Below are 23101 nucleotides of genomic sequence, written 5' to 3' on the forward strand. Positions count from 1 at the left end.
TAACAGACATAAAAGGAGAAATTGACAATAATACACTAGTTGTAGGGGTCTTTAACACACCACTTACATCAATGGACAGATCATCCAGACCAAAAAATCAATAAGGAAACAGTAGTCTTAAATGACACATTAGACCATTTGAAATTAATAGATATCCACAGGAATTTTCATCCAAAACTAGCAAAATAGTCTTTTCAAGTGCACATGGAACATTCTCCAGGACAGACCACATTCTAGGCCACAAAACAAGTCTCAACAAATTTAAGTGGACAAAAATTATATCAAGCATTTTTTCCAGACACAAAAGTAGAAATGACGTACATAAAGAAAAACGGGAAAAACATAAACACGTGGAGACTAAACAACCTGCTACTAAAAAACCAATGAGTCAATGAGTCTATGAAGAAATCAAAGAGGAAATCAGAAAGTACCCCAAGACAAATGAAAATAAAAACACAACTTTCCAAGATCTACAGCATGCAGCAAAAGCAGTCCTAAGAGGGAAGTTTACAGCAATACAGGTCTACCTAAGAAACAAGAAAAATCTCAAATAAACAACCTAACTTACCATCTAAAGGAATAAGGGGAAAAAGAACAAAGCTCAAAGTCAGCAGAAGGAAAGAAATAATAAAGATCAGAGATGAAATAGAGACAAAGGAAAAAAAAGAAGATCAATGAAAACAAGAGCTGTTTCTTTGAAAAGATAAACAGAATTGATAAGCCTTCAGCCAGGCTCATCAAGAAAAAAAAAAAACAACACAGGACCCAAACAAACAAAATTAGAAATGAAAGATGAGAAATAACAACCGATATCACAGAGATACAAAAAATCTTAGGAGAATACTACTACAAACATTTATATGTTAACAACTTGGACAGCCTAGAAGAAATGGTTAAATTTCTAAGAATGTACACTCTTCCAAGACTGAATCAGGAATAAATAGGCAATCTGAAAAGATGGATCACAGTAGTGAAAATGAATTTGTAATAAAAGAAAAACCTCCAAGGAGACAAAAGTCCAGGGCTGGATGGCTTTATAAGGGAATTCTACCAAACATATAAAGAGCTAATACCTAGCATTCTCAAATGATTCAAAAAATTTAAGAGAACAGAATACTCCCAAATTCATTCTATGATACTGAAATCAGACAACAACACTACAAGAAAAAAAGAAAAGAAAAGAAGATTACAGGCTAATATGTCTGATGAATATAGATGCAAAAATCCTCAACAAAATACTGAATTCAACAATACATAAAGAGGATCAGACACACGATCAGGTGAAATTTATTCCAGGGTGCAAGGTGGTTCAATATCCATAAATCAATGTGATACATCACATTAACAAAACAAAAGGATAAAAATCACCTGATCATCTCAATAGATGCAAAAAAAGCACCTGACAAAATTCAACACCTTTTCATGGTAATAACTCTAATCAAAGTTCATATAGATGGAACATATCTCAACATAGAAAAGCAATTTATGACAAACCCACAGCTAACATCATACTCACAGTGAAAAGCTGAAATTTTTCCTCTAAGATCAGGAACAAGACAAAGATGCCCACTCTTGCCAAATAGTATTGGAAGTCCTAGCCACAGCAATTATACAAGAAAAATAAATAAAAGGCATCCAAATTGGAAGGGAGAAAGTAAAACTGTCACTATTTGCAGATGACATGATACTATATATAGAAAACCCTAACATCTCCACCAAAAAACTATTAGAATAAATGAATTCAGTAAAGTTGCAGGACACAAGATTAATACACAGAAATCTGTTACTTTTCTATAGACTAATAATTATCTATCAGAAAGAGAAAGCAAGAAAACAACCTCGTTTAAATTCACATCAAAAATAAAATACTTAGGGTTAAATAAACTTAACCAAGGTGAAAGACCTATACTCTCAAAACTATAAATATTGATGAAGGAAATCAAAGATAATACAAAGTAATGGAAAGGTATCTTATATTCATGGACTGGAAGAATTAATATTGTTAAAGTGACCATACTACTGAAAGCAATCTACAGATTTAATGCAATCCTTATCAAAATACCCATGACATTTGTCACAGAACTAGAACAAATAATTCTAAAATTTATATGGAACTACAAAAGACCCCAAATTGCCAAAGCAATCATGAGTAAAAAGAACAAAGCTGGACGTATCAGTTGCCCTAACTTCAGACTATACTACAAAGCTACAATAATCAAAACAGACACATGGATCAATGGAACAGAGAGCCCAGGAATAAACCCATGCACTTATGGTCAATTGATCTATGACAAAGGAGGCAAGAATATAAAATGGAGAAAAGATAGTTTCTTCAATAAGGGGTGCTGGGAAAACTAGACAGCTACATGAAAAAGAATGAAATTAGAACATTTTCTCAAACCATATACAATAATAAACTCAAAATGGATTCTCAACCTATATATAAGACCAGAGACCATAAAACTCCTAGAAGAAAACATAGGCAGCAATATTTTTTTGGATCTGTATCATAAGGCAAAGGAAACAAAAGCAAAAATAAACAAATGAAACCTAATTAAACTTAAAAGCTTTTCACAGCAAAGGAAACTATCAATGAAATGAAAAGACAACCTATTGAATAGAAGGAAATATCTGCCAATGATATGACTGATAAGGGGTTAATATCCAAAATATACAAACAGCTCATACAACTCAATATTAAAAAAACAAACAGCCTGACTAGAAACGGGCAAAAGATCTGAACAGACATTTTTCCAAAGAAGATTTACAGACAGCCAACAGGCACATGAAAAGATGCCAATCATGAGAGAAATGCAAATCAAAACCACAATGAGATATCATCACCTCATACCTGTAAGAATGGCTATCATCAAAAAGAACACAAATTGGTGAGGATGTGGAGAAAAAGGACCCCTCTTACACTGTTGGTGGGAATGTAAATTGGTGCAGCTACTATGGAAAACAGTTTGGAGGTTCCTCAGAAAACTAAAAATAGAACTACCATATGACCCAGCAATTCCACCCCTGGGTATATATCTGAAGAAAACAAAAACACTAATTTGAAAAGATAATGCACCCCTATGTTCACAGCAGCATTATTTACAATAGCCAAGATACAGAAGCAACCTAAGTGTCCATCAACAAATGAATAAAGATGTGGGGGGTGTGTGTGTGTGTGTAAAGTGGAATTTACTCAGCCATAAAAAAGAATGAAATTGTGCCATTTGCAACAACATGGATGCACCTGGATGGTATTATGCTTAGTGAAGTAAGTCAGACAGAGAAAGACAAACACTATATGTTATCACTTATATGTAGAATCTAAAAAATAAGACGAATGAATATAACAAAACAGAAACAGACTCAGATATAGAGAACAGACTAGTGGTTACCAGTGGGGAGAGGAAAGGGGGGAGGTGCGAGATAGTGGTAGGGAATTAAGAAGTACAAACTAGTATATATAAAATAAATAGGCCACAAGGATATATTGTATAGCACAGGGAATATAGCCAACATTTTATAACTTTAAATGGAATATACTCTATAAAAATATAGAATAACTATGTTGTACACCTGAAACTAATAAAACATTGTAAATCGACTATACCAATCTTACACAACCACTTTCAGAAAACTGAAGAAAGGAACACTTCAACTCATTTTATGATGCCAGAGTTACCATGACACCAAAATCAGACAAAGATGTTAAAGAAAATGATAAATCAAAAGCTTGACCATAAAGGTTAAAATCCTTAACAAATTATTAACAAATTATTAGCAAACAGGGTCTAGCAATATATGAAGACAATAACACAACATGACCAAGTGATATATACCAAAAAACAAAACAAACAAAAAAACCTCAAGGGTTCTTTTTTTTAACATTTGAAAATGAATTAATGTAATCCACCATACTAAGCAAAGAAAGGAAATGCCATATACAGATGCAGAAAAAACATGTAACAAATTTCAGCATCTATTCATGATTTTAAAAGAAAAGACCTCCTCCTGCTTGGGAAAAGCATCTTAGGAACTTGGAAACAAGCATTTTTTAGAAGACTGCTACTCTAATCTACAGATCCTGAACTTCAGCTGCAACATTTCCAGCCTCCAGCTAACCCTGCTCACAATCTGAATCGGCTCTTGCCAATCTATCCTGTTTATCCTGAATTCAGTGGTTTTTGTATACTGACAGACTCCTTGGTTTGTCTCAAGTCTGAAGTCAAGCGGAGATTCTGTCAGCAACCAAGGACCTCTGTTCAGTCCTGAATGGTGGGTTTTTCCTCCAATAGCAGGGCCTGTCCCTATACTTGTGCTCCTAAGTGTATAGTTATATAGTTAACCCCCCATCCCAATTGTCTCTAATTGTTGAATATACTGTGCAGTGTTAAATACATTGCACCCTTAAAGCTGTCTGTTTCTTTATCTTTATTTCAAAAATCTGAACATATGGCCAGCATATACTTGAGCTCATTGTTGGTGAAATTTAAATGTCAACAAAATAGTATACTCATTAAAAAAATTTTTTTAATAAAATAAAATTTAAAAAAACCTCTCAGCAAACTAGTAATGGAAAGAAATCTTCCTCAACCTGATAAAGGGCAGCTATGAAAATCTACAGCTAACATCACACTTAACGGTGAAAGACTGAATACTTTCCCTCCAAGATCAGGAACAAAACAAGAAAATGTCTGCTTTCACCACTTCTATTCAACTTTGTACTACAAGTCCTAGCCAGGGTCATAAGACAAGAAAAAAATAAATAAAAAGCATGCAGACTGGGAAGGAAGAAGTGTTCCTCTTCCTAAATGATAGAAATATTCATGTAGAAAATGCTAAGGAAATGACAAAAAAGCTACTAGAATGAGTGTAATGAGAAAAAACACTATTTTGAGTTGCTGCCTAGGCATTTTACAGTGTTCTACCCTGCTCATACCAACAGTGCGGACATTTAGATAAACACCAAGCTTCGGAGCCCTGCCATAAATTCCTGCTTTGCTTTTCCCAGGGCACCTTTTAAAACAGTCACTTAGAGCTAAGCCCTCAAAAAGTTAGCGACCTCTACCCCAACCACCTTAAACGTACTAGGTGCTTGCTACCCTGCTTTCTATCTCCTGTTTGCTTGTGAACTGAGATGGAGGACTGCCCTTCCCCCGGTTCATTGTGCCTCCCCACACATTTCTGAGATATATAAGTAATAAATTTTGTGACTCTACTTCCTTTGTGTGGATGTATTCGAACTATGCCTTCAATCAAAACAAGCTCATGGTTTCACGTCCCCAAAGTGAGAACTCATATACTGAGGGAGCTACCTGCCAAACCCCTGAGGATAGCTTGTGCCCCCTCATTCAGCAAGTCATAATCTGCATATTCTTAATTCAATACACCAGCTCCAGCTTCTCAACACAGTGAGTTTAGCAAGGTTTCAGGATATAAGATCAATATATAAAAATCAATTTCTATATACTAGCAATGATCAATTGTTAAATCAAATTTAAAATTCCATTTGCAGTAGTATAAAAGTTCATAAAATACTTAGGAATAGGTTTTTTAAAGACATAAAATTTCTACACTGAAAACTACAACATATTGCTGAGAAAAAGTAAAGACCTATTAAATGGAGAAATACACCATGGATTGAAAGATTCAGTATTATCAAGATTCAGTTCTCCCCAAATTTGATCTATAGATTCAATGAAATCCAAATCACAATCCCAACAGGCTTTTTATTATAAATTGATAAGCTGATTGTAAAATTCATATGGAAATGCATAGGATCTAGAATAGGCAAAACAACTTTGGAAAAAAATAAAGTTGGAAAACTTACACTTCCTGATCTCAACACTAATTATAAAACCATAATAAGCAAGAGAAGGTGGAAATGCCATAAAGAAGAACAAATGGATCAATGGAACAAAATAGAGAGTTTAGGAATCAATTCACATTTCTTCAACTAATTTTTCACAAGAATACCAAAAAATTCAATAAAATAAAGGATAATTTTTTCAACAAATGAGGCTGGAGAATTGATGTATGGAAAAAAGTGAACCTCAATCCCTGTGGTTGCCAGCCTCCAAGAACCCTTAAAGACTCTCATCTCTTGGTATTCATGCCCTTGTATAGTCCCCTACCACAGAACAGGGCTCGTCTGCATGAACAATAGGATACTGCAGAAATGATGGCGTGTGACTTCTGAGGCTAGGTTACAAAAGACATTGCAGCTTTGCCCTTGTTTCTCTTGGATCATTCTTTCTGGACAAATCCAGCTACCACATCATAAGGACACTCAAGGAGTCCTGTGGAAATGTCCATTAGGTGAGGAACTGAAGCCTCTTGTCAACAACCAGCTCAACTGCCAAGCATGTGAGTGAGCCATATTGGAAGTAAATCCTCCAGCCCAGTCTAGAGGACTGTAGCCCACCTGACATCTGCAACTTCATGAGATCCTGAGTAAGAAGCTCTCAGTTAAGTCACACTCAGATTCCCAATCTACTGAAGTTGTGAAATACGAAATGTTTAAAGCCATTAAGTTTGGAGGTAATTTGTTCCACAATAGATAAGCAATGCAATCCCTGCATCACACCATACACAAAATTAATTTAATATGAAACACACCCCTAAAAGTAAAGTTAAAAGTATAAATCTTTTAGAGGAAACATAGGAAAATATCTTTGTGCTCAGGGAGTAGGCAAAGGTTTCTTAGATAGGACACAGAAAACAATAACTATGAAAGAAAAAACTGATAAATTATACTTCATTGAAATTAAAAACTTCTGTTCATCAAAAGATTGCTAACACAATGTGTATATATGTATATAAAATTATATATATATACATAAAACCATCACATTGCACACCTTAAATATCTTACAATTTTGTCAATTATACCTCAATAAAGCTGAAAAAAGATCATTAATAAAATGTATAGGCAAGCTGCTGACTGAAACAAAATATTCACAATACATATATCGTGAAGGACTTGATTCCATAATATATAAAGAACTCCTACAAATCAATAATAAAAAGGCAAACAGTCTAATTTTTTAAAGTGGGCAAAAGACTTGAACAGACACTTCAAAAAGGAAGATATAGAAATGGCCAATAAGTACATGAAATGATGCTCAACATCACTAGTCATTAGGGGAATGCAAATTAAAACCATAATAAGATGCCATTATACACCGCTAGAATAACTAAAACTAAAAAGACTGACAACACTAAATGCTGTCAGTGATATGGAGCAATGGAGACTTTTATACCTTGCTGATGGGAGTGTGAAATGGTGCAACCACCTAACATCAACCCTATGACCGGCAATTTCATTAAGAGGTATTTACCCAGAGAAGTGAAAACATATGTCTACAAATATAACTGCTCAAGAATGTTCACAGCTGGCTTATTAACAACAGTCTAAATGTGGAAACAGTCTAAGTCAATGGGGAAAACGTATAAACAAACTGTGGAATATGTATACAATGGACAACTATTCAATAATAAGAAGAGGGGCTTCCCTGGTGGCGCAGTGGTTGAGAGTCCACCTGCCGATGCAGGGGACACGGGTTCGTGCCCCAGTCCGGGAAGATCCCACATGCCATGGAGCGACTGGGCCCGTGAGCCATAGCCGCTGAGCCTGCGCGTCCGGAGCCTGTGCTCCGCAACGGGAGAGGCCACAACAGTGAGAGGCCCACGTACCGCAAAAATAAACAAATAAATAAATAAGAAGAAGAAGAAGAAGAAACAAACTACTGATACACACAACAACATGGATGAACCTCAAAGACATTATGCTGAGCAAAAGCCACTAGACTTGAGTGTGTACCGTACAATTCCATTCATATAAAATTCTTGAACAGGCATATCTAATCTAACATTTTAAAAACAGAATATCAGTTGCCAGGAAGGGAAAGGGGGCAGTTGACTGGATAGGGACACAAGGGAACTTTCCACAGCAACATAAGCGTGTGGTTAACGCGTGTATACTTCTGTCCGAATTCTATAGCTTAGATTTGTGCATTTTGATTTACATAAATTTTAAAGAAAAACAACCATATAAAATAATAAGTTGTGGGTGGGAAGTGGAACAAGTTACAGATAATAGAGGGTGACAGAATGTTGGTAATTTTGGAGCTGGGTGATGGCTAGATGGGAGTTTATTATACCATTCTGTTTACTTTGTATTTGCTTGAAATTTCCATAACAAAGCTAAAAACAGAAAGCCAAAGACATAAACCATAAACCCAATGTTTAGCTGATTCATCTGAAATACAATTACTCTGTCAAATTGCTGTAAAAGTTTCTAATCACTCTCAATTTCTATATGCAATTTGTTGCCATCCAGTTACAAACCATCTATGCCTGGCACCAGCTGCCAGCCCACACTATTCAACAGCACTGTCCTAACCTGTTTTGCCTCATTTTTCTTCTTCACCAAATAATAACAGGAATAGCAACAACATTTGCCCCTTAGAAGTTTTATGAGGATTAAATAATAAAGTATGTAGAGTGCTTTGACCAGTGCCTGGCATACAACTCTTCCAAAAGCATTAGCTATTAGTCTCATTAATACAACCTGCTACCATTTTTTTTTAATTCCTAGGATCTATTTAGTTGCCAGTAACTAAACAGGCAACTAAGAGATACAGAGTTTACTCTCCTCAGAATGGGAGCCACTGAAGGGTTCTGAGCAGAAAAGCCCTATAATATGAATTGTGCTTTAGAAAGAACACTTGCATCTCAGCCAGTCCTCATGAATGTTCAGCTTATTAATGGGCTGAAATTTCTGTGTTTTAAATATAGTATGTATATTTCTACCTAGGGATATTTATCAGCACTTGTACAGAAAGCAGAAGGTTTTGTTTCAAAATGATACTTCTGTAGAGCTCTCCTCAGAGGACAACTGAATATATTTGCAAATACAGTATATTAGGTAATTTCATCTGCTGGTCTGGATCTAATCAAATGAAATTGTCACCAAAACTAATTTAGGGTCAACAGTGTTTCTACACTAATGATGACCTGAGGCAGACAAGCTATTATGACCCTGTTATAACCGAGAAACTGTTAGGATAAGTACCTTCTTATACTCTTCTATATAGTAGAGACAACCCAAGTTCCACTGACTGTGCCTTATAAGACACTCTATAGCACAAGGAAGAGTATTGCGCAGGTTTCCAGCACATGCAATCTTGTTACCATAAAGTGTAATTTAAACACAGACCCTAATATCACTGTTACCCCAATTTTAAAAAGTACACTTTATTTTCCAACCACACAAATGACAAAGTACGTATTTCTATAAACACCATTCCCTAAATTTTAGGGAACTAGTAACCTAAACATAAAAACGAATCTGCTTATTCTACTAGCAACTATTTTCATGGCAATTTGAAGTAATAAAACAAAATAAAATGTGTTGGAAAAAAGTCAAGTGAAAAGCAAAATAATGTTACCCCAACAAAATCAACTGTCTTTAAACAGAATAAGTTTTTCTTTCCTTTCAAATAAAGAGAACCAAAAATGTCAGCAATAAAAGCGCACGTAATTAACATAAATCATAGCGATGCTATGCCATGGAATAAGAAAACAGACAAGTTACCGATTCACAGGTCAAAAACATTCTCCATACCCCTGCCTGTATTGTAACCAGTGAACTGTAGAACTCTAAGACTTTCTGAAAGTTGCAAAGAATTCAGTAACTCGTATAAAACCTCATTAACAATTACTGAGATACCACAAACACCTGTTGCCAGTGTGTTCCGACCTTGGCTTTTAAGTGGAAATGTTTACGTGCAAAAGCCCTGGGTGCGATAACTGGGCGAAGCCCCCTCAGGCATATTCCCCGCCGCTGGGATTAGGGAACTGGGAAAATGGGGGGGCTGGGGGGGTAAATGCTGCCTCTGCCCCCACACCTACTCGGTCGCCATCCTCCCGCCGGCGCTCCACCGCGCAGGGTACTCACAGCTCTAGTCTCGTACAGGACCAGTTTCTGAACCGAGCTGATAATGGGGGCGGCGGCCGCAGGCATGGCCCGAGTTGGTGGGGGCCCCCAAGGCAGGGCCCCAGGCCGCGGCCCAGGTTGTGGCAGCCTCTGTCCTCTACCCCAGGAGACTCGAAGAGAAGACGTCTCAGACCCTGCACCCCAGCTTCAGCCAAGAAAAACACCGCCTGGTCGACAAATATATAGACGACCAGCTAACACGCTTAAGTGTTTCCGGATCCTACGCTCCACCTCCAGGCAAGCCCAGCCCCAGGCACGTAGGGGGCGGGGCTGGAGGGTGCACCATAGAGAGGTCGTGTAGAGGTTCCCAGAACCTGCGTACTGCCGAGGGAGGAAACAAAGAGCGCCATCTTTGGTACTGGCAAGAGAAAAAATGGGCGGCGAAAGGAGCTGCTGGTTTAGTCAAATCTCTCGTTTATCTGGTCCTTCTCTTTAGAAAAGTAGATCTTTTGGGACTGGATTGCTTCTTTTGAAGGGGTTCTCCGAGTTGCAGATAGATCCATTTCCAAGTTGGTCTGTTTTTCCCCGCCTACTTCTGCGTTCTTGGAAACCTAACAATGTTCTTTCACTGAGTGTGTTTTCCCCGCCGCCCTCGCTCTCTTTGTTGTCTATTTTACCCTTAGGAGAGTCAACAAAACCCACATTGTCCAGAGGGTGTGTGGTTCAAGCAATTTTTTTTGAATCATCTAAAGTTGGAAATTACCAACTTTGCCACATACTTGTGCACGAGGTTAACCATCTGTAAATTCTAAAAATGAGCTGCCGAGTGTAATGCAGTGCAGTGTTGCACTGGCTTTGTAGTTCTGCTTTTCTTAAAAAAATAAAAATAAAAAAATAATAAGGTTTCTTCCTTTGGATGTGCGTGAACATAAATAGACAATGCATGTACCCTCTTTGATCATCACTTTCCATTTTTGTGAAAAGGAGTGTATTATAATTATGAATACAAAATTAGGTACAAAAGTGAATATTGAAAATGAGAAAATAAATCACAGCCCCACCTCCCGAGGCCCCGCCCCCCGAGAGGTTTTGCGCTCTTCTCAGCTCTGGGTTCTCTTGGCAACCGCTCAGCAGATCTCTTGGCAACCGCTCCGCAGAGAGTCCCGGGAGGCGGCTACGGCCTGCTGGTGGGGTCCGCTGGGGTCCGCTGCGGCCAGGTAAGTAGGGGTAGGAGTCCACCGCTCGGATGCATTTTGGTGTCGCACGAATGGAATTCCACCTCCTGCGTGGACCCCAGACCAGTTCCTTTTCTTGCAAAACTAAACTTCGGGATCTCCGGAAATTCCGCTTTTTAAATCCACTTCCCTTTTCAAGTATCAATGTCTTCATTTCACAGATACTTACTGAGCACCTACTGTGAGAGGTAAGATGTACTCTAGTGACAGCTAACCCAGCCTAGGTAGAAGTGCTAGGTTTCCCAGGAGATGGGCCCCCTGTTAACCGCAGAACCCACTGCTAGAGGATTTTTCAACTGCTATAAGTGTAAGGAAACTTTAAAATTTAAAATCCATAATGTAGCATTAGGGATTATATTGTAAATTCAAAATTAAGAAATTACAAATTTTTTAAATTAACATTTAATTATTTATTTTACATTTTCTTTCATAGTTTGGGACCCTTTTTATTAAGAACTAGAGGGGCTTCCCTGGTGGCGCAGTGGTTGAGAGTCCACCTGCCGATGCAGGGGACGCGGTTTCGTGCCCCGGTCTGGGAAAATCCCACATGCTGCGGACCGGCTGTGCCCGTGAGCCATGGCCGCTGGGCCTGCGCGTCCGGAGCCTGTGCTCCGCAACAGGAGAGGCCACAACAGTGAGAGGCCCGCGTACCGCAAAAAAAAAAAGAATAAAAAAAAGAGCTAGAAAGATGGCCATGTCAGTTCTGGCATTTTGCATTGACTTAGATCTTTTAACTGGGAAAAATATTTAGTTCTGTTCCACTTCATAATGGAAACCAACTCTTCTGAACATGAGTTAAGTATTTGCACAATGTTTTTATTTAGGATAACAACTCGAAATAACTGTAGAACTCTGGTTTTCCAATATTTTTCAATTATTATGTTATAGTATAATTAAGCACTTTCATTCGAACCTGGTCTTAGTTTTGTTCACCCAGAAGTAGATCCTGAGACAAAATTTGAGGACAAATCATTTACATGGGCAATAATCTAGTGAACAACAGCAGGAAAGGGAAGGAAGCTAATGAAGGGAATATTATCAAGCAAATTTCTCTGTGGGCTGAATTCACTGGGGAATGCTTGGATGTCTGTCCCAGTTATTCCTTGTAAGGGGAAAGGGAGCTGGGGTATTTATTCACCAACTCCCATCAGTTATTGGTTGAGGGCTGCTATGGCAGAACATTAATTGCCTGTAACTTCTAGTCTGCCCCGTGCTCAGGCAGAATAAGTTCTGGCAGCTAGAAAGAGTCCTTAGACAAAGAGTCCTTAGACAAAGAATCACACATGCCAGCCCTTGGAAGTTGGGCTGGCCATCCCTGGAAAAGGCACATATCAAGTGGATAGGGGCAGGGCACTAATAACATCTGCTACGTTCCTCTCTTTGTGCCACTCATAGTCACTCCCCTCCCCACACATTAAATTTCCAGCACCTTGTCACTGGTTCTTCAAGGCGGTGTGTGGTCCCAGTTTCTAAAAGAAAAGGAAGATAGATCCATTTATCAAAAATACAGATATCTCCCTGCCCCCAATTATGCAGCAGCAACTACCTCCACCTGCCAGTGCAATAAGTCCTTATACAAGGGTGTGACTCACTGGGGATCACCATATATCATGTTTGTTACACCATTCACATGCTTCTTCCCCAGAGCTCTTTTTTCTCTTATCATCCAGTCTTGCTCCTTCCAGGCCCTGCACCAAGCCATTCAGCACTGTTCTCCAAATTGAGGACCTAGAAATACTGCTTAAAGCCCTACCCACCAGGAGGATTTCCCCTAATCACCATCTCTCAGGGCTGCACCTGAATGGGACTAAAGTCTGAAAGCATTCCGTTTACAGCTTGCACCAATATATCGTGATTCATCCATGATTTTTTTTTCGTTTTTTTATCAGCTGTTCCCAGGGAATTCCATATGAGGTATGAGCCAAGGGACACTGGTGAACCAGAGATAGGTAACATGGGGGTGTCTAGGCTGCTTGCTTATGAAATGTATTTGGCCTGATCCCAGTGTTCCATTTTTCTCATTCCATGGATTACTGCTGTGCCTGCCCAACTTGAGGACTTGATTGTCTGACATATCCAGCTCACGATGGGCACTTTCGTGTGACGTCCCATGGCCAGGCATTCTAAGATTCCAAAAGGTATCCTACCCAGCACAGCTACCTCTAGCATCGTGGGATCTGGCCAGGTATATGGTCCATGAAGCAAGGCCTCGGCACCGTAGCCTGAAACTGCTGCAGAGCTCTCTCTTGCTCTCGGCCCTACTCAAAACTGACAGCTTTCCAAGTCACCCCTTAAATGGATCAGAGCAGTATTCCCAAATGTGCTACATGCTGTCTCCAAAAACTAAAGAGACTTACAAAATATTGCACCTCTTTTTTAGAGGTAGAAGGTGTAAGGTACGGTAACTTGTCCTTTACCTTGGAGAGAATGTCTCAGAATGTCCCAGACCACTGGCCTTTTAAAACGTCACCAATATAACAGGTCCTCGAATCTTTGTAGGTTTATTTCCCATTTTCTGCTGCCCATACGTCTTATGAGGGCATCCAGAACACTTGCTACTTCCCACTCACCAGGTCTGATATTGTCAATATTGTGGATCAACAAGACCCCTTTGTACTATATTTGTTACAAAGAGCAGGAGAGTCCCGGGGTAAGACTAAATGTCCATTGCTGACTGTTCTAAGTAAATACAGACTGCTTCTGATCCTCCTCCTTGACGTGTATTGAAAAAAAAATGCATTTTCCAGCTGAGTAGCTATATATCAAGTGTAAGAAGCTGTGTCCATTTAGTAAAGTTCTCTGCACAGCAGTTGCAGTTGGGGCTGCCCCTACTTAACGTATACAGTGGTCCAATATCATCTGTCATGATCTGGTTTTTGCAGAAACTCAGACTAGAGAATTAAACAGGACAATGCATCTTTTAAATAGTTTTGGGATAGCACTCTTCCATTTCATTCAGGATGATTTACTATTGTTTATCTAGAGCAGAGGCTAAGGAGCAGGTGTGCAGTTTCATGAGCTTCCACTTGGCCTTTTCAACCACAGTGGCCCTTATTCCACAGTTAGGGAATCCCTGTGAAGGTTTTTCCAGCTGCAATCCCTGTTATGCACTCAAGGCCCAGGAAAATAACCACCAAGTGATCCTTCAGACTCTTTGGATGCACTGTAAGACAGACTTGAGCCAAGGTTCCATTTATCACTGGTTCTCCATTTGCCCTCGCTCTAATACGAGGCTATGATGGCATTTTGGATCTGCCGGTATTGATGTCAGCTGAGACCCTGTGTCCTATAACTGTTCAAAGAGGAGAATATTCCTATTTCCACAGTGTCTATTTCTCTGGTTAATTGTTGTAGGTTCTCTTGGGGAAGGATTGGGGAATCCCTATTATAAATACTTGCTATGGAGTTGTAGGCTAGATCCTCGAGGACTCCTTGCCATCCCTTCAGTCAATGGGCTCTGGAATCATGAAGAAGGAATCATGACTTCCACTGTGGCTGCTGACATCAGCCTTTGGTTCACTTACCCTTTTTCGTTTTTAGAAATGTAAGTTAATCAACACTTTCATTGACTGCTCATCTGTCTCACCCCTAGGGAGCCCATGATTTATCACTATCACCGCAGATCTCTGTGGGTCTTGCTTGTGGCCATTCTGGGCTTGCTGCCCATTATAGTAATTATACCTACTTTGTTTCTCACAGTTAAGGGCTGCCACCTGGCCTCTGCTCTTCCAGACCCTGTCATCCCCACTGACACATGAGAACCCAGTATCATAGCGGCCTCTCCCTTACTTTATTTTATTTATTTTTTATTTTATTTTATTTTTTTGCGGTACGCGGGCCTCTCACTGTTGTGGCCTCTCCCGTTGCAGAGCCCAGGCTCCGGAGGCGCAGGCTCAGCGGCCATGGCTCACGGGCCCAGCCGCTCCGCGGCATGTGGGATCTTCCCGGACCGGGGCAGGAACCCTTGTCCCCTGCATCGGCAGGCGGACTCTCAACCACTGCGCCACCAGGGAAGCCCTCTCCCTTACTTTAAATCCTGGCCCAAAAACGGACAGCCATCACTGAGCTTCGTAATGATGCCAGTGCTCCCTTACTAGCTCATTCCTTAACATCTTAATGAAAAGAGTGCCCTCTGTCCATCCCAAACAGCAGAGTAGGCTGATGGTTCTCTGGCCTAACATAATAAATCCACTTAACATGCCGCTTCTGTGAGTATTTAACACCTGCCTCTGTGCCCTGTCAAGGCAGTTCTGGCATTTACATCCCATTGTTTTTTTCCAAGCTTCAAGTAACCTTACCAGCAGTGAATTAGGACTTGCTCCAGGTGTCCTAGCTAGGATGTTAAACTATGAGTCACGGGAGACAGCCCACTATCAATAAACTCCTATCCAGTCTGCATTCCCCTCACCTGACACCCTCAAGATCTTTCCCAGGCGTGTTCTCCTGGTTCCTGTTGGTACACTCATAGCCAGGCCCTGGAGCTCTTTAGGTGCATAACACCTTTCTTCCTGTCCAGTGCCTCCCCAGTTGGGCTGGGCTGACACTTGACCCCAGTTACTGCTCTAGAAGCTATGAGGGGAAATAAGCTTGTAAAAGTCGAGCATTGTCTTCTGAGGCATCTGCCTCAGGTGAGGCATGGAGAGGCTGCTCTCTTCTGTAAATGAGAAGGTTACTTCTGTTAATACAGAGCATTTGGGAGTAATCTTGGGGTTCAAAACTCAAAGTACTTAGACATCCAACTAGATATCCCCATCCCAGGCCTTATCGCCCTGGTTTTAGTGTGCTTTACGGAGACTCCTTAATAAATGCATGATCTCTCTAAGAGGTTTAGATGCATTTTCTCCTTTACAACTACAGTTTATACTAGCATTACTTATTTTGATGGTATTTTTTAAAAACTTGAAATTTCAGCCCTTTAGTTCCTGAAGTTTTCATCTCAAATCTTTTTAATATACTAGTAATACTTCTTACTACATCTTATTTCATATTGTCATCTTAAAATAATATTGGTATACTAAGCCCATTTGAATATTCTTAACTTTCACAGAGAAATGTAATCATATTGCATTTACCTGGAAGTATATAGCCCCCTCCAATCCATTTTTCATTGTTCTGTGAACAATGTCCCAGACCACTGGGACAAAGTTTTGTTTCATTTTTCAAGTCTATTCATTAAAGTATTTTCATAAGGTTTTGTAACTTTTCCATAAAGGGCTTGTATATCTTTTGTACTATTTAATCCTGTTTATTTTATATTTTTGCTGCTAAGTCATATTTATATCTGGTTACATGTTCTAGCTATTTTTGATATATAGAAATGCAACTGAATTTTGTATAATGGTTTTGAATTCAGCAAATTGGATTATTTTATTCTTAAAATTTATCTGTGACATATTTGGGTTTTCTATGTAGACAGTCATATCAACTGGGAATAATTACACTTTTCTTTCTTTTGTCTTAAAAAGAACATTTTAAATATTTAATCATTAAATATAAGGGTGTCTTTCCTTCATACCCTTTATCAATAAAAGAAGTTCCTTTCTATTAGTTGCTAAGAGGTTTATCTTTTATTCAACATTAAAGGGTGTTGAACTGTCTCATACTATTTCTACATCTGTTAAGATAATCATATAGTTTTTCTCCTTAAATTTATTTTAATATGATAAATTAATTTTCTCATACTAACCATCCTTGAATTCCTGGGGAAGCCCAACTTGGCCATAATGTTATTATCTTCTTCATATGTTGCTAGATTCAACTTGCTAATACTTTGATTAGGATTTTTAAAAATCTTGTTCATGGGGGGCTTCCCTGGTGGCGCAGTGGTTGAGAGTCCACCTGCCGATGCAGGGGACACGGGTTCGTGCCCCAGTCCGGGAAGATCCCACATGCCGCAGAGCAGCTGGGCCCGTGAGCCGTGGCCGCTGAGCCTGCGTGTCCGGAGCCTGGGCTCTGCAACGGGAGAGGCCACCACAGTGAGAGGCCCACATGTCGCAAAAAAAAAAAAAAAAAAAAAAAATCTTGTTCATGAATGAAGTTGGCATATAATTTTACTTTTTTGGACTATTCTCTGGTATAGGTATGGAGGTTATATGAGAGCCATAAATTAAGTAAGAAGTCTCCACTTTATCCTTTGTCTGAAGGAGTGTTTATAAGATTGCAAGACTTGGAGCACTTCAATAAAACCATCTGGTTTTCTTATGGGAAGATTTTTAGTTACTGATTCAGTTTCCTTAGTGGTTATAGAACCACTCAAGTTTTCTCTGTTTCTTAAGAAGCTGACTTTTCTAGTAATTTGTCAATTTTGCCTAAGTTTTCAAATTTATTTGGGGTAACTTTATGATAGCCTCTTATTATCTATATATCTGCAGCATTATTTTCTCTGTGGTCCTTCCTCCTATGTCTAATATTGTTTGATCAAGTAGACAGTAAATCAGTAAGCATTATGGAAGATTTAACCAATAAAATTCACAAACTTGCTGTAGACAATTTTTTTGAAAATTACCATGGGGTAGGCCATAAGGCAAGACTCAACAAGTTTCAAAGAATTAATATAATATGAAGAACAGTCTCTGATTAATGAAAGAAATCAACAACAATGAAAACGCAGGAAAATCTTAGTTTTGAGATGTGAGAAAACACACCTCTAAAAAACCAATGTTTAATATTATTTAATTGTGCCTTCTATCTTCTGTTCTTGATCAATCTTGACAGAGTTTTCTATTTGTAAATCTCTTCAAAATACTGCTCTTTAGCTTTGTTGCCCTTCTTTATATAATGTTTTTCTATTTTATTAATTTTTAATATCTATTTTTCTTTTTCTAACTTCTTAAATTGTGAGCTTATATATTTTGATATATATTATGTTCATTATTTTTCAGTTCTACGTATTTTCTCATTTCCATTAGGATTTCTAATTAGAGCCATTAGTAGGCCCTACACACATACCCATTGACAAATTTATATGTGTATATACATATAACATATTTAGTTTGATTTTTCAAAGCATTTGCTATTGGGTTTTTGTAAGGCTGGTTTTGTGTACACTAATTTGATCTTTAATAGAATACACACATCAGAACATACATGTGAATATATACATGTATGTATTTTTTCCTTAATTTAGTCTTTCAAAGATACTTTATTTTAGCTGTCTTATATAGCATATAGCTGGCTTTTGCTTTCTGTCTCAAACTATGAACCTATTATTGTTTTAATAGATCAGTTTAACTTATTTGCCATTATTGGCAAAATCCATCTCTTAGTGGCATGGAATGGCTTCTGGGCTAAGTAAATTCACAGAATATTCTAGTTCTCCCAACCTGCCTGCCCGTTCCTCCTAAATTAGGCACTTTAACAATCTTACTCTTTCTTACTGTAGTATTTTGTATTATGACTTCTCAAGAGAAGACAGAAGAGCATCCTTTTGTGGATATATTTAATGAAGATGAAGCTGACAAAAACTTTATGTTGTCTAAACCTGTTTGCTTTGTTGTATTTGGGAAACCAGTAAGTTATCTCTTCTAACTTATTATTTAATATATTTTTTAATTTTTAAAGTCATAATCTCATGTTACCATACAAGATTGAAAACCACATCGTGTGCTAATTTTTTTTTGAGTGTTTGTTAGACTTTCACTGTATGACAAACTCTGATATAGTATTGGTTGTAAATTATAACTTTCTCTCCTCTTGTATACTATTATTGAAAAGGAACCTAGATTGTATTTATCTTTGCTTTTATATTATGAATAAATTAACTCATCAAAGCACTGCACCATGACAGTTGTTAGTAGTATGTGATCCAAAGTTATTTCACACTCAATTTTCATATAAAACTTTCTGTGAAATTTGTTGTGAGGCTCTCTGGATATGTGAAGACAGGACACTAAAGAGACAAATGGGGGATACTCTCATCAGTGTCTAAAGCTCCTGAGAGGGGATGTGCTTCATCTTTACTCACAGTGTGTTAGTGGACCTATGTATTATCTTTCTGCAAAACAGGAAGAAACCAAGAATGGCTGTCGTAAGATAGCTCGCCTTCCTAGGCAGTTCTAGTAAGGACCTCTAGATGAGAGCTTTTTTCAGCCTCTGAGCTTAGTTGGTAGTTACCATTAGAGGGCCTAAGGTGGTTAATATAAAAGCCTCTCCGGAATAGCAGAGTCTAAGGGCTGACTTGATTTTCTAGAGACCCTGGGACAGGGTCAAGAAATGGTTCCAGTAACTTCTATTATGTTTCTAAAATCAATAGAATTTTAAAAGTCAACAGTGGAAGCAATCAGATGTAAGTGTTACTTCATTAAAGTGAACTTCTATCTTTAAACTATGATACTTTTCAAAGATGTCCATTAAGAAGGAATTTTTGCTCTTGAAAGTTACTAAATGGAAGTCTGTCAAGACATTCACAATTATAAACTTTAGGCAGGAAATAAAATGATGAATCTCAATATAATCAAAATGATTTGTACTCAAAATTACAAAATTTAACAATCGGAAGAGTGCAATACCTAGAATACCATTATGGTACAGCTTCCTGCTTTCAGGGCTGTTTTCTTAATTAAAAAAAAAAAATCACTTCATAAAATGTGGCAAACAGGACAGTTAATAGAGAAAAATGAAGCTATAAATATCTAGGATCTATTCTTTATTTATTGTATGGAAAAAAATTTTACTTGATAATATTATGTAATTATAGTAACCATCAATAGAATCTTTAAAAATATCTGTTTTATTGGCAAATAGCTATTCTATTGGGTTTTAAATAATATCTTTCTTTTTAAGGGGATTGGTAAGACAACATTAGCCCAACAGATAACACAGGCATGGAAGTGTATTCGCGTAGAAGGTAAATTTTATCTTTTTTCCCAAATATTTTATTATGAAAACTTTCAAATATGCATTAAAATGTAAAGCATTGTACAGTGAACACCCATATGCCCATCTACTTACTATCTATTAGTCTATTATTAATATTTGCTATATTTGCTTTATCACACATCACTATCAACACAGTGAACATTATCTTTAAAATAGCATCAAACATGTTTTGCCCTTCTGTTAGTCTTAGTTTTGGTCATAGAATTTATGACGTTTATGAAACATCTTTGACTCCATTCTACTGCTTCCCATTCTCTAATTCTGTAATTTAGAACTACTGGGGATATATGTGTTTTGGGTGTCTCCCTGTGAAATATGAAAAGAGATGGAACTCTCACAGCTGCTCTTGGGGAGATTTTCCAGGACTTAATTATCTTTAATGATAAATTTTATTTTTTATTATTTATAATTTGCTTTGCATTCTTTGCAATATATATGACAAGGGTTGATGTCTTTGTATATAAATATTCTTTTAATCAATAAAACCATTTGTGCCTTAATAGAAAAATAAGCAAAAGAGTGAATCTGTAATTCATAAAAGTGGAAATAAAAATGGACAAATATAAGAAAAGAGTTTAACTTCACTGTTACTCAAAGAAATGCTAATTAAAATAATGCTGATCTATATTTGCCTAATAAATTGGCAGTGAATCTTTAAAGTTTCTACCATCATTGTTGGCAAGAATGTTATCAAATGAGCATTTCACATGCCATTAGTGATATTGTGATCTGGTACAACTTGGGGGAGAGGACAATTCTGCAACACGTAACACACACACACACACACACACACACACACACACACACAAACTTTAAAAATTTCCCCTTTTTTATCAAAATAAAATTCACTCGTAGGAAATCTTAAAAAGTACCAAACTTTCCATAGCTTATTAGCAGCTAGGGACATAATCAGCTCCTGGGTCCTCCCCTAAGTTATACCCCTGTCATTTCTGTCCCAGGATATCTTCCATCATGGAATGAAATATCTCCCCTTAAAAAGGAACCAAGTTATTAGAATTTCAGCCTCAGGACCCCTTTTTGCTAGATAAATTTCAGTGTTCATCTATTTTTAACATTTCTTGATGCATATTTTCCTTTTATACAATCAATGTGCAAAATTAATGGGCTGTAGATGTAACTACATATGATTATAAAAGTATCTGGACTGGTAATACTACTGTATACTCTGTATGATACTTCGTAATTTCCAAATCACTGTCATATACAACCTCATTTCATCCTCGTACTCCCTTGCATACTACACAGGGCACAAGCATGCAAGGTGCAAAGGTGTTTGGGAAGTTATCTTCCCCAAGATCCTTTAGCTAGTGAGTGTCAGAGACAAGTTTTCTGTGGAATACATTCTGCTACCTTATAGTTTAGTTAGGCTTAAATGACATAATGTGTATAAATGTGCTTTGTAAACTCTAAAGTGACACAAATATTAATCTTTGTTACTAGTTAAAAACACACAAATATGTTTCTTAACTTGGAAATTCTAATAACAATTTGTGCTAATATTTTGAATTCATATTTTAGCTTTACCAATTTTGGAAGAACAGATTGCCAGTGACACTGAATCAGGAGCTATGGTAAACAAATCTAACTTTCAAAATTGTTACAATTTCCTTAAAAGCTGTGTGTCACAGGTACATTATACAATCATGTACAATATCTGTGTTTGTTCTTAGTTGCAGTCGATGCTGATTAGTGGCCAAAGCATTCCAGATGAACTTGTCACAAAGCTAATGTTGGAGAAGCTCAACTCCCCAGAAGTCTCTCACTTTGGTATGCTTATTTTTATACAGCAGTGGCTATCAATGCAGCCTTAAAACTCGTGGTTTATCTGAGGCACAAGTAATTCCTGAAATTGCATTTTTTTTTTTTTTTGCCCTGGCATAGGAAAGGAATCCCAGAGTCCGAATTCAGTTGAGCAACTCCAATAGTTTTATTTGCTTGTTCACTTGTTTTTATTCTTCAGAATCTACATTTGTTTTCAAATTTTAAGTTTATATGATTCAATCTTCAAAAAGAATACAGGAATACAAATAAAGGAATACAAATAAAGTGCAGTACAATGAAAAATATATATATATATGTATATCATCTATGTCTATAGGTAGATCTATATATAGATTATGTACAGAATGAACTATATCTATTCATACATATATAGATATATATCCCGATATCATCTCCTTTATTTCATATAAATATGCTATCTATCCATTTATATATCTACTGATCAGTAATAAAGAGGATGAACTTGGGAAAAACACCCAGAATGTGGGAAGTAAAATGAACAAAAAGGTAAAAAGGACAATCACAGAATTCCGACATAGGTCAATAAATGACCTCAAAAAGTATAATGATTGAAGCTGAAAATGCATATGTAAAGTTAGATAGGCAAATATCTTTTTGTTTATTCTTTACCTCACATTACCTCTTGAGAAAATTTAGAGTGACTTACATGGCAACAAAAAAATGGCATAAATTATAAGTATTGGCAAAAAGAGAAAGGAAAAAACATGAGAAAAATAAATCTACTCAGCTATGCCATTCACAGTGTTCATAACCCTTTTAACTTCTTATTACAGAAAATTTCAAGCAAAAGTAGAGAATGATATAAAATCCCCCCATGTGTCAAAAACCCAGCTTCAACAATGACAACTGTTGTTTCGTCTTATTTCATCTATGCCTCTGCATACATTCCCCCCAACCTACTTTATTTTGAAGCTAATCCATATTATATCAGTTCATCTGTAAATGTTTTAGTCTGTATCTCAGAAAGATAAGGACTCTTTTAAAACTTATCACATTACTATTATCATACCTAAAAAATTAATAATAAATCATCTACTAATCAGTCTATTGTCAAATTTCACTATGTGCCTCATATTTTTTTTCTAGTTGGTGTTTTTTTGTTTGTTTTTTGATTTTGGAAGCAGGATCCAACCAAACAGGTTTCATATATTGCTACTTATCAGTATGTCACAAGTACTTTTTAATCTGTAAGTTGCCCCTACCTCTTTACATCATCTTGTGTTTTCTA

At 37.4% G+C, this 23101-nt stretch overlaps 2 protein-coding genes across 2 annotated transcripts in view; one reads left to right on the forward strand and one right to left on the reverse strand.

Annotated features, from left to right (window-relative positions):
• FIG4 (FIG4 phosphoinositide 5-phosphatase) overlaps positions 1-10182 on the reverse strand; it is a 136995-nt gene extending 126813 nt beyond the window's left edge. The window contains exon 1 of the mRNA XM_060167971.1: positions 9959-10182. Coding sequence (XP_060023954.1) covers positions 9959-10024 — 66 coding nt within the window. The 5' untranslated portion in view covers positions 10025-10182. The remainder of the gene's footprint in view (positions 1-9958) is intronic.
• An 892-nt stretch (positions 10183-11074) lies between these two features.
• The window catches only part of AK9 (adenylate kinase 9), a 121443-nt gene continuing 109416 nt past the window's right edge, over positions 11075-23101 (forward strand). Inside the window, exons 1-5 of the mRNA XM_060167474.1 lie at positions 11075-11154; positions 18554-18681; positions 19954-20017; positions 21589-21641; positions 21741-21837. Coding sequence (XP_060023457.1) covers positions 18565-18681; positions 19954-20017; positions 21589-21641; positions 21741-21837 — 331 coding nt within the window. The 5' untranslated portion in view covers positions 11075-11154; positions 18554-18564. The remainder of the gene's footprint in view (positions 11155-18553; positions 18682-19953; positions 20018-21588; positions 21642-21740; positions 21838-23101) is intronic.

This window comes from Lagenorhynchus albirostris, chromosome 12, assembly GCF_949774975.1.
Source record: "Lagenorhynchus albirostris chromosome 12, mLagAlb1.1, whole genome shotgun sequence".
Classification (NCBI taxonomy): Eukaryota; Metazoa; Chordata; class Mammalia; order Artiodactyla; family Delphinidae; genus Lagenorhynchus; species Lagenorhynchus albirostris.